We start from the raw sequence: 12,852 nt of genomic DNA on the forward strand, positions 1-12,852 counted from the left end.
ATCATATAAATGTTTGGGCTGCACTACGTGCAATGGTTTGGTCAGTACTAAAACCTTTCATCATCCACACACTAATCGGAGGTACGTGATCAAGCATTCCATCACGTGTACTACCACACACGTGGTGTACCTTCTTTTTTGCCCATGTTCTTGCTTTTACGTGGGTAAAACCACAGGCACGTTACGGGAACGAATGGCAAACCATAGGTACGCAATCAGATCGGCACTTAAACAGGGGGATTCTGACCAACCAGTTGCACGCCATTGTGTTAAGCAAGGCCATGCGGTATCTTCAATCCGATATATCCTCATCGATCATATACCCCCGCTTGATCGGGGAGGGGATAGGAGCAGGATACTACTCAAACGGGAAGCCCAATGGATCTTTAAATTAGGGACTATCCATCCAGGCGGATTAAACACCACCCCAGATTTCAAAAATCTTACCTAAGGGTATAAGATAGTGCTACATGCTTGGGGTATAATCTAGGGTCATTGTGGCTACGTGTAGCTCGCAGCCCCATGGCTCTTCCGAGCGATGTGGGCTGGGGACTTACGACACACCAGGGTGGAGGAATTTATCCCCCATCTTGGCTGTGGAAGCCTGGTCTCTAAGGTGAAATTACCCAATTTCGCACCCTACACCTTTAATTGGGACTTATACCAACCTAGCTACATAACACCAAGAAGCCCCAAGATGAACTGTCCTTATGTGTCCACACTGGGTCATCTATATGTTGGACATCGTTACCTGAATCATTGTGGTGTCACAAGATATTAATCTCTAGACATTGTCTAGATATATGTATACAGGGAGTGCAGAATTATTAGGCAAGTTGTATTTTTGAGGATTAATTTTATTATTGAACAACAACCATGTTCTCAATGAACCCCAAAAACTCATTAATATCAAAGCTGAATAGTTTTGGAAGTCGTTTTTAGTTTGTTTTTAGTTATAGCTATTTTAGGGGGATATCTGTGTGTGCAGGTGACTATTACTGTGCATAATTATTAGGCAACTTAACAAAAAACAAATATATACCCATTTCAATTATTTATTTTTACCAGTGAAACCAATATAACATCTCAACATTCACAAATATACATTTCTGACATTCAAAAACAAAACAAAAACAAATCAGTGACCAATATAGCCACCTTTCTTTGCAAGGACACTCAAAAGCCTGCCATCCATGGATTCTGTCAGTGTTTTGATCTGTTCACCATCAACATTGCGTGCAGCAACAACCACAGCCTCCCAGACACTGTTCAGAGAGGTGTACTGTTTTCCCTCCTTGTAAATCTCACATTTGATGATGGACCACAGGTTCTCAATGGGGTTCAGATCAGGTGAACAAGGAGGCCATGTCATTAGATTTTCTTCTTTTATACCCTTTCTTGCCAGCCACGCTGTGGAGTACTTGGACGCGTGTGATGGAGCATTGTCCTGCATGAAAATCATGTTTTTCTTGAAGGATGCAGACTTCTTCCTGTACCACTGCTTGAAGAAGGTGTCTTCCAGAAACTGGCAGTAGGACTGGGAGTTGAGCTTGACTCCATCCTCAACCCGAAAAGGCCCCACAAGCTCATCTTTGATGATACCAGCCCAAACCAGTACTCCACCTCCACCTTGCTGGCATCTGAGTCGGACTGGAGCTCTCTGCCCTTTACCAATCCAGCCACGGGCCCATCCATCTGGCCCATCAAGACTCACTCTCATTTCATCAGTCCATAAAACCTTAGAAAAATCAGTCTTGAGATATTTCTTGGCCCAGTCTTGACGTTTCAGCTTGTGTGTCTTGTTCAGTGGTGGTCGTCTTTCAGCCTTTCTTACCTTGGCCATGTCTCTGAGTATTGCACACCTTGTGCTTTTGGGCACTCCAGTGATGTTGCAGCTCTGAAATATGGCCAAACTGGTGGCAAGTGGCATCTTGGCAGCTGCACGCTTGACTTTTCTCAGTTCATGGGCAGTTATTTTGCGCCTTGGTTTTTCCACACGCTTCTTGCGACCCTGTTGACTATTTTGAATGAAACGCTTGATTGTTCGACGATCACGCTTCAGAAGCTTTGCAATTTTAAGAGTGCTGCATCCCTCTGCAAGATATCTCACTATTTTTGACTTTTCTGAGCCTGTCAAGTCCTTCTTTTGACCCATTTTGCCAAAGGAAAGGAAGTTGCCTAATAATTATGCACACCTGATATAGGGTGTTGATGTCATTAGACCACACCCCTTCTCATTACAGAGATGCACATCACCTAATATGCTTAATTGGTAGTAGGCTTTCGAGCCTATACAGCTTGGAGTAAGACAACATGCATAAAGAGGATGATGTGGTCAAAATACTCATTTGCCTAATAATTCGGCACTCCCTGTATACACCACATAATGTACATGAATAACCTTTGGGGCACATGATTCTATATATAGGAATTGAGGCACAATAATGATGGTCACGACTCAATATACTGCTCTTTGTCCTAGTATGCTAAATTTGAAAGCTTTTGAGATTTAACTATATCATTTAGTGAATTTGTCACAGTGGGTTAGATATCTGAGAGATACAGATGTACTTTTAAATTGGCTAAGGTTGAATGCTAACATAACAAACCGTACGCAAAATAGCCACAGTACATCTCTTGTATATATGTTTACATTTAGGGCAATATACAACAGAACAATGTTGCAAAACGATTCATTGATACACTGCTTGTATAAAGTATATATACTATGCAGTTGGCAATGCACATTGCTATATGTTTTGATAATGAGTCTGAGCAAGAACAGCCACTTTTTAAGTTCATTGTTTTACGTTTATTTTTATATTTAGTTTCCCGTTTTTAACGTATCTATGTATATATTATCATGCATAGCTGTTAATTGACATGACACAGAATATTGCTAAAACATTAGTAGCAATTCATGTCATTGCACATATCTGTTGCACGAGTGAAATTTTCTACTATATAAACACAATAACTTAGTGATGTCTCGTAACCATAGTTACGGTTAAGATGACGATTGATATACACTAGAATATTGTATGTACAGATCACTGGCAATCATTTCTGTTTGTTGGCACTAATCTTAAATTGTCTATTAGATAATTTTGAGTACACCATAATGTGTTATTAATTGCAAAACAAAGTAATGTTTATATGTTTCTATCATGTCGCGAAACCGGAAGTGACATCACTTCCGGTTGACATGATCACGGTGGAACGCAAGATGCGTTCCACACTCGGTATTTGGCGCACTTTTGAAAGCAAATTTGTTTGGTGAGACACTATTTTGACATACTATAAATTGTGTGATATTTGACTGTTTGTTTATGCTGATTAAAGGGTTGTGAACCCCGAAAACGTTCCATTAAAAGAACCGATTTGAAAAGACCTGAGAGTGCATTTGCTTGGATGATTTATATTACTTATTTCTGCACCCAGGCGGTTGATACTTGGAGGGTAGAGCTGGAAATTGTTTGTATACTATATATATATATATATTTATTTTTGGAGTGGGTGTACATCTTACTTTCCATCACGGCACCAGCAGCCGTTACTTTCTATGTTTCAACTTTGATATTTTTTACGACAAAGACTGTTTTGTTTTTAAGTACTTTGAAGTTCCACCCGAAACGTCACTGTTTTATTCCAGCATGTGGAAATAAAGATATTTTTATACTGCAAGGTGCTGCCTTCTTCTGTGGATTTATTGAAATGCCTTCTAGGTTTGATTACCAAGGGATAATCTGTTATACACCCTGTTGCATAAGTATACGGTGCAAACAAGTAATATATTAGCGTACGGATATATCACTATTGATACAGACTCCCATAGAAGGTGATTGCGTTACATATTGACTGATATTATAACGCTATTATGTCCAGATAAATGGTTTTTAGCATTTTATTTTTGTATAAAACAGACACACAGACCCAACATATTGGGCACACACTTTATATAACAGTAGGACAGGCCTGATACCTGGACATTTTTCAAAGGGAACAATTAGCTGCAAGCTACTCAGCTCAGATACAATACTGGGTTGCCTTTGACTAGTTCTAGAGACTAACACTCAGCATCCTTGGGTAAATACCGCACAAAAGAGAAGGATTCCGATTCCTACGGACTCACCTTTGCAGCACTGATGTACTGTGTAAATAAAGAGTGTCTTATCTGAATGCTTACCTCATTATGGATTGAGGTTTTAAAGTGTAAGTGTAACCGTTGAAGTGTACTGTAAAATAAACCGTGTATATAACAGAATTACACTATCTTTGATTTATTTTTTTCTTCCAAATATATATATATATATATATATATATATATATATAATATATATTCCCACTGAGAAATTCTACCATCAGACCATACTCACGAGACACTAAGACAAGTCCACGGGGAGAACAGAAAGTTTCTACCAAGACAAAGTGTATCCAGTGGCTACAAGTGGTCCAATCACCAACAAACACTACAGGAGGGGATCCAGAACGGATTAAGAGGTCCTTGCCATCAGAGGCCCACACTATATGTGTGCATTACCTCATATGATTGGGGGTAATTCTGGTAAGGAGGCAATCACTTACTATTATCCAACTGTGATATTAATAGAAGACAAAAACTTTTCAACCGTTTTAGAACTCCTAAGACATTTTTCTGTATAAGAACTATCATCTCTGTGCGCAGATTTACTGTATGATTATTTTCTCTTGCTTATTTTATTTATTACAGTGTTAAGGGTACACTGAATCTATATATTGTTTCATGCTGCACGACATATGATAGATATACATAGCATTGTCTATAATAATTGTAACTTTTCAAAAAAAGAATTGTGAACTTCTAAAAAGAAGTGGGATATACATATATTTTTACATACAATCATATTCCATTTTGGACACTCGTTAGATCTGAGTTTTAGCGCTGGTTCTACATCTTTCTCCAATAAGGTGACGTTTCCACCTGTAAACCAATAGCTGTGCGTGCATACAGAACACTGTCAGTTGACACGCATGGCTATTGGTTTAGAGGTGGAAACATCACCTCATTGTAGAAGAGCGCTGTGCCGTGGGCGGCCGGAGGCGCTGAGCTAGCAATATAGTTTCAGCACAGATAGGGTGAGATTAACAGAGTTTTTTTTTTTTTAGTAAAATGATGACTGAAGCCAATGTTTATTTTTTGTGATGGTAAATCCTAGCGTTTGTTATACGCTTGGATTTACCATCACTGTAAGCAGATGAGATAGATAGTAAAAAAATGATATTGTTTTACAGCAGGAAGCCTTGTCTATTCACATAAAAATTCTGGATTAATACCTCCAAATAAAACCATTGAAGAACAATTAGAGCAAACTTGGTGTCAATCTTTATAAATGCTCTTTTACACAGGCATGAAGCACTCCTGCTTTTACTGAGAATTACAAGAGAGAATTAAAGTTTCATGATTCAGAAAAAAAAAAATTGCAATATACTGCTATTATCAAAATGTGCCCATTCTTTCTCATGGGCTGGACCTCTTGCTGCAAAGACTTGGGAGTGGCTCGCTAACAGATCCTGAAATATAATGTAAGTGTAAAAATAAGCTTGAAATAAATATACTGACCGTTTAAAAGGGACATGAAACCCATACTGCTTCTATCACATTTGCTTCATTCTCTTGGTATCCATTGTTGAAGGAGCAGTAAGGCACTACTGTAAGCAAGCTGAACACAGGTTGAGCCAATGACAAGAGACATGTATGTGCAGCCACCAATCACCAGCTTGCTCCCAGTAGTGCATTGTTGCTCCTGAGCTTACCCATGGGTGCTTTTTAACAAAGGATACAAAGATAACAAAGCAAATTGACATAAAATTGGAAAGTTGTTTCAAATTACTGATTTTTTTACGATTCTGAATTATGAAAGTTTAATTTTGCCTTTAGTGTCTCTTTTACTTGGTGCAGCAATGCAAAAGCGGCTAGTTATTACAAGGTGTTTTATGTCCCTTTAAATACACCTGAAACATTCACAGATTGCATTATTAAACATGTTATACTACATAGTAATATCACTTTGCAATATTATTTGTTTATTCATTTATTTATTATGAACACTTCCTGTAGTGCGTCTGTAAATTGAAGGTTTTTTTTTTTTAACTTCTAAAAAAAACATAAGCCTAACCCTGCTACATATCTACCCTAAATTGCATTAACAGAAATAAGATACTGGAGATCTTGCTAACATAATGACAGTGGCTAGCATTGTCTACTCAAGTAACAAGTCTGGATTGGCTCCTCCAAATAAGACAAATGGTTGGGCCTTTACATTTAAAAGGAGCATGAAACCCTATTTTCTTCTTTCATGATTCAAATAGAGCATACAATTTTAAACAACTTTACACATTTACTTCTATAAGCAAATATGCTTATTTCTCCTAGTATTCTTTGTTGAAGGAGCAGCAAAGCACTTCTGGTAGCTAGCTGATCACATCAGTTGAGCCTATCACAAGAGACAAATGTGTGTACCCACCAATCACCAGCTAGCTCTCACTAGTATATGTACATATTATTTATAAACAAAGGATATCAAGAGAACAAAGTACATTTGAAAATAGAAGTGAATTTAAAAGTATTGGAAAATAACATGCTTCATCTGAATCATGCAAATTTATTTTTGACTTTTCTATCCCTTTAACTAAAACCTATGGACTTAAAATGTATCTATATTTTCAGGAACAGTTTACTGGACAGTCTGCTAAAATACTGGACAACTGCCAACCCTCGCTTCAATTGTCTTTTTGTTAGTAAAGTTGGCAGTTTTTTTATACCAGGCATGCATCTCGTTGCTGTGGCCAGGTAGGGTCAGATTAATCATAAATATTAGCAATAGCAAACTCTATAAGGGGGAAGTTAACTTTTTCATGACAGGGTCATAACGTCTACATTGGAACAACATTCCGATGTAGACAAATTGAAATCCCGCAATCGTTCACACGATCGCGAGATTTCAATTATAGGATCGGATCTGGGGGGCGTCCCTATGACGCTAGAAACGCCCTCCAGACCGCAATCAAATCCAGGAAGCGCAGCCGGCTTCAGGACATCCAACAGCTATGACGTATTTCGTCCTAATGGCGCTAAAGCCCAGTGTCGTTTGGATGGAATACAGCAGCATAACGGCGTTAAAAGGTTAATAGTTTTGCAATAAAAATAAATAAAAACAAAGAAACATTTGTTTGGTATTTGTCATATGCTCTCATTTCAGCATGTGTGCAGCTAGCTATATCAATATGTACTTTGACTGTTCAATGTCTCTTTAAGCTGATAGCTACACATAAAACAACAAATCAGATGTAATTAATTAGTTAAGGGGAGGTATACACCAATTTTCAAATAACTGCATGTAATAGGCATTAATATAAAGAAGAATATGCACAGATACTGATCTAAAAATCCAGTATAAAACCTTTTAAAAACTTACTTAGTAGCTCCCAGTTTAGCGTTGTTGATGAGGTAGTCTGGGACACCCACTGAAATGGGCTGGGTAAACAAAAAGAGCAGACACACCCCACCTCCCCCGCATATGAAAAGACAGTTAACATAAACAGGAGTATGTAAACACGTGTATACATTTGGCACTGTGGGGCTTGGTTAGGAGTCTGAAAATCAGCACAATGTTCTTAAAAAATAAGCAAAAAAACTATACATTTTTTATAAAAACACTACCAGATGGGCTATATAAATGGATCATCTACAAAACATTTATGCAAAGAAAAATCTACTATACAATGTCCCTTTAAGCATAATGACAGTATCAGATGTTGGTAACTCTAATTTAAGGGCTATCTGATGAGCATGTCTGTGAGGTGTTTTTCACTATAACTGCAATTCCATATTAAAGTCAGGTTTCAGCACAGAGACTGATTTTACATATAAATAGAGCTAAAGAGCACCAATATCATAAAAAAACTGGATTAAAAGACAACAGTGTAATTTCACATCAGGAACACAAAAATGTTGATATTGTAACATAAAATGTATAATTAGGTGCAGTAAAACATATCCATGATTTATTTTGCAACTTTTTGTGGAAAATTGGAAGTGCACACCAAAGATTTCACAAGCCTTACCCTGCTACATGTCTGTCCCTAAATGCTATCAGCAAAGGTGATAAGAAAGTATAAAATAATGCAAGTTTTCATATAAAATGAAAATGCCAAGTCTTATTGACTCTAGTCCTGATTTGCTTCTTAAAATAAAGTAAAATAAAGTAAGTAGTAAGAGGAATATGGTCACTGAAAAACAATTGCAGCAAATAAGGAGAAAACATTCAGAACGTTTTCACATGTGACTTATAAAAGTCTAGAAATAAAGTATTTTATGTCACTTTAAAGGGACACTGTACACTATATCTTTCTTTGCATAAATGTTTTGTAGATGATCTATTTACATAGCCCATCTGGGAGTGTTTTTGTGACAATGTATAGTTTTGCTTATTAATTTTTTTAAGAACATTGTGCTGATTTTAAGACACCTAACCAAGCCCCAAAATATCAGATGTAGACCCAAGTCTACAGACTCCTGCTTGCTCCTGTTTGTGTAACGTTTTGTTTTTTTCAAATGCAGGGGAGGGTCTGCTCTCCCTGCTTTCTCAGCCCCTTTTCAGTGGGAGTCCCATTCTAACCTCATCAACAGTGCAAATCTGGGAGCTTCTAAGTACTTTTTAAAAGGTTTTATACTTCATTTTTAGATCAGTATCTGTGTATATTCTTCTTTATATTATTGTTTGTTACATGCAGTTATATGACAATTGGTGTATACTGTCCCTTTAAGTATTTGTAGCAGATGTTGTTCAGTCAGTGATGTAAGCGCTGTCTGAATTGCCTTTCTATGGGGTGTGTTTCACTTTCACGTTATCTGCATCTCCATATAAAAGCCAGGTTTCAGGAGAGAAGCTGATAATGTAAATGATATTGCATTGCATATAAATAGAAACACTAAAGAGCACCAGTTTCGTAACAGAGTAAACTCAACCAAACCACAAGAGCAAACAATAGTGTCATTTTGTAAGCAGGTTTAATCACATCAACTCCCACCAATACATATTTTGCTTGTGTGTGTAATTCAGATATTTTATATTGTTACAAAAACCCAGCTACACCACAACAGGAAAGACAAGGAATGCTGGCAGGGACTGAAGCTGTAATCATGAGCAAGCGGCTATAAAACCCTGCAGTGAGGTGAATGCTACACCACACTAAGGCCTAGTTTCCATTTCAGGTGATAACGTTTGGACATTTTTGGTAAAAACATTTATCTCCATTTAAGTCTATGGGGAATGTTTAGGTTACCACCAGTTTCCAAACTTTACCACCACAATGGAAACTATAGGCCTAAATGTTTGTAGTACATTAGTGTTATACTGAATACACCTCATATGGTGTACTAAGACAGGGGTTACATCTCACTGTGCAAGTACAATCAGTGGCGTCACTAGGGGGGGGCGGGCCGCACCCGGGTGACACCCACCAGGGGGTGACACCAAAAAAAAAAAATTTTTTTTTTTTTTTTTTTTTTTTTAATTTTATTGAAATTCAAAGAAATACAATGTTGAGATGCATAGATTTTTTTATTAGAGGGGCTGGCATTTGTGAACATTGGTGGGACTGGGGAAGATGTAGACACACAATTTTTTTGCCCCTTGAGCCAGTGCTGCAATTTCAACAAATAGTTTTCCCGGCTGCTTTTGCTTGTTTGTACTTTGCTTCTCCCCTGCCCAATTTCGCTATGAATGTTGTGGGCATGCCGTGGGGCTTGCAAAGTTGCGCTGCTAGCCCAAACCTGCCTGCCTATCTGTGCTCACTGCTCAGTGATATGTGGAGCAGTGGAGTCACTCACTGCTGTGCTGTCTCTCTAAACGGGAACTGGCAAATCATGAGGGGATGCCTGGCACCTGACCGCATGACTGTTTGACACTGTCTTTAAAGTGAAGGAGCCACGTATGATACCCACCAGACCATTACGGTTACGGTACACTAAGTGCACACTGAACAGGTAGGAGGGCGGGCGGGGGTCTGGGGGTGGGCAGAGTGCAGAGGTGATTGGCCATAAGAAGCGGTAGGCACGCGGCCCGGGGCTGTACACTGACAGACTTGGAACAGAGTCAGAGAGCAGAATTTTCATAGTTTGCACCTAAAACTTTTCTTTAGTGATTTATTTTTAGAGTGCTCTGTTTATCTTTCATTTGATGCTCTGCTGAGCCAGGGAGCAGCTCTAGGCATGAGCTTTATAATGAATGCAGTGCAGTTTACATATTTTGTATGTGTGTGTCTGAGTTTTTTTTTGTGTGTGTGTGTGTCTCAGTGTTTTTGTGTGTGTGTTTTTGTGTGTGTGTCTGAGTGTGTTTCCGAGTGTTTGTGTGTGCATCTGAGTATGTTTTAAGTGTGTCTGAGTGTTTGTATGTGTGTTTGCCTGTGTTTTTGTGCGTGTCTGCTTTCTGGGGGGGGGTGACACCATAACTTACCGCACCGGGTGACACCAACCCTAGTGACGCCACTGAGTACAATACATATTTACAGATATATAAATGATTTTGGTGTATACATCTGTTTGCAGTTGAAATTTGGGGGTTATGGGCATGTGTATGAATGCATATAAATGTTTTGGGATGAAGGGTACCTTTATATATGCTTTGTTGCTATACAGAGGCCTGAATAACTATGCTAGGGAGTGTCCAGGTTGGTGTATGCATACTTGGTAGTGTACAATTGCATCAGTATATTTTTGGATGGTATTAGATATATATTTATATACTTGTAGTACATAGTTGCAGGTGTACAGAGGGTACAGATGCCTGAATGTATGCCTTTAAGGGGTTTACAGATGCCACTGTACTCACATAAAGCCTTTATACAAGCATGCATCAACGCTTGCATATAACCAAGTGCTAAACCCCTGCAACTGCAATGCACTACTGGGACTGACCACATTTGGTGAGCCAATGACTAGAGTCATATGTATGTAGTCTCCAATCAACAGCTAGCCACTTGGAGGGTACAAACAAAAAGTGCATCTGTGATATACTGGTGTTTGTATCAAAACAGCAATGGTATACAGGCCTATGTATCAATCTGTAGGTGATTTAACTAATAATATAAAAGAACTGTACAGGTACATACTTTATTAATACATTTGAGGTGAACATGAGTGAATAACAACCATGAGGATGTGGGTATATAATTACACTTGTAAGTCTGCATCTACACGTTGTAGTGCATATCAATATAACGTGATCTGCATGCAGAGCTGGGAATGCACAGTTCTGTGTATCAATACATTTTAGATCTAGAGTATATATATATATATATATATATATATATATATATATATATATATATATATATATATATATATATATATATATATATACACACATATATATATATTACTATTATGTGGAGTGCGATAAATACGATCTTATAGACATCAACAAGACTCTCACCATGTTACTGCTGTTTCTCCGAATCCTCTCTCAGATTTATCCTCGGGTCTTACTCTGTCTCAGAGTTTTTGTGTCTCTGAACTCGGTATATACTGTCTCATTCACAGCACGTTCCTGGCAAGAAGTTACAGAAACATTTACTATATACTTCCACCTTCAAATGTTTCCCCTCCAATACTCTCACAGTTGTTCCCTAAACACTCATTCATCCAGTTTTCACAAGTATTTACACTCTCGCGTTCCTGTTTAGGATCTCTCAGTTTCTACAGGTATTCCTTGCACTCACACTCCTCCCTTATCCCGAAATCTGGGTGGCACCAGCAGGTAAGTTAAGGCACAGCGACACCCAGAGGATATATTGAATACTACACCAGTACACCTTAAAAAAAAAATCGAACGCAAGAAATGCAGGGATACCGCAGTAAAAGAGACACCCAGTAATAGTAACCACAGTGCCTGCGTATACAAAGAGAAGCAGCAATTCGATACGTTAATACCAGCAGCTACCTGAAGCTTTTTTGAGTCCATTGACACTATTGTGTAATTTTAACAAACGTCAATAAAGTTTACAAGAATGAACCTTGCACAGAGTTATATGGTAACACATGAAATAAACCAGTGGCGTCACTAGGGGGGGGCGGGGGGGGCGGGCCGCACCCGGGTGACACCCTCCAGGGTGTGACACCAAAAAAAAAAAAAAAAAAAAAAATTTTTTTTTTTTTTTTTTTTTTAAATTTTATTGAAATTCAAAGAAATACAACGTTGAGATGCATAGATTTTTTTTTTTTATTAGAGGGGCTGGCATTTGTGAACATTGGTGGGACTGGGGAAGTTGTAGAAACACAATTTTTTGCCCCTTGAGCCAGTGCTGCAATTTCAACAAATAGTTTTCCCGGCTGCTTTTGCTTGTTTGTACTTTGCTTCTCCCCTGCCCAATTTCGCTATGAATGTTGTGGGCATGCCGTGGGGCTTGCAAAGTTGCACTGCTAGCCTAAACCTGCCTGCCTATCTGTGCTCACTGCTCAGTGACATGTGGAGCAGTGGAGTCACTCACTGTTGTGCTGTCTCTCTAAACGGGAACTGGCAAATCATGAGGGGATGCCTGGCACCTGACCGCATGACTGTTTGACACTGTCTTTAAAGTGAAGGAGCCACGTATGATGCCCACCAGACCATTACGGTTACGGTACACTAAGTGCACACTGAACAGGTAGGAGGGCGGGCGGGTGTCTGGGGGTGGGCAGAGTGCAGAGGTGATTGGCCATAAGAAGCGGTAGGCACGCGGCCCGGGGCTGTGCACTGACAGGCTTGGAACAGAGTCAGAGAGCAGAATTTTCATAGTTTGCGCCTAAACCTTTTCTTTAGTGATTTCTTTTTA

At 38.8% G+C, this 12,852-nt stretch overlaps 1 protein-coding gene across 1 annotated transcript in view; it reads right to left on the reverse strand.

The window, feature by feature from the left end:
* LOC128650117 (unconventional myosin-Ie) overlaps nt 1-11,755 on the reverse strand; it is an 84,945-nt gene extending 73,190 nt beyond the window's left edge. The window contains exon 1 of the mRNA XM_053703812.1: nt 11,475-11,755. Within this exon, the coding sequence (XP_053559787.1) occupies nt 11,475-11,477 (3 nt within the window). The 5' untranslated portion in view covers nt 11,478-11,755. The remainder of the gene's footprint in view (nt 1-11,474) is intronic.
* Nucleotides 11,756-12,852: the final 1,097 nt, after the last annotated feature.

This window comes from Bombina bombina, chromosome 1 (assembly GCF_027579735.1).
Source record: "Bombina bombina isolate aBomBom1 chromosome 1, aBomBom1.pri, whole genome shotgun sequence".
In the NCBI taxonomy this organism is placed as follows: Eukaryota; Metazoa; Chordata; class Amphibia; order Anura; family Bombinatoridae; genus Bombina; species Bombina bombina.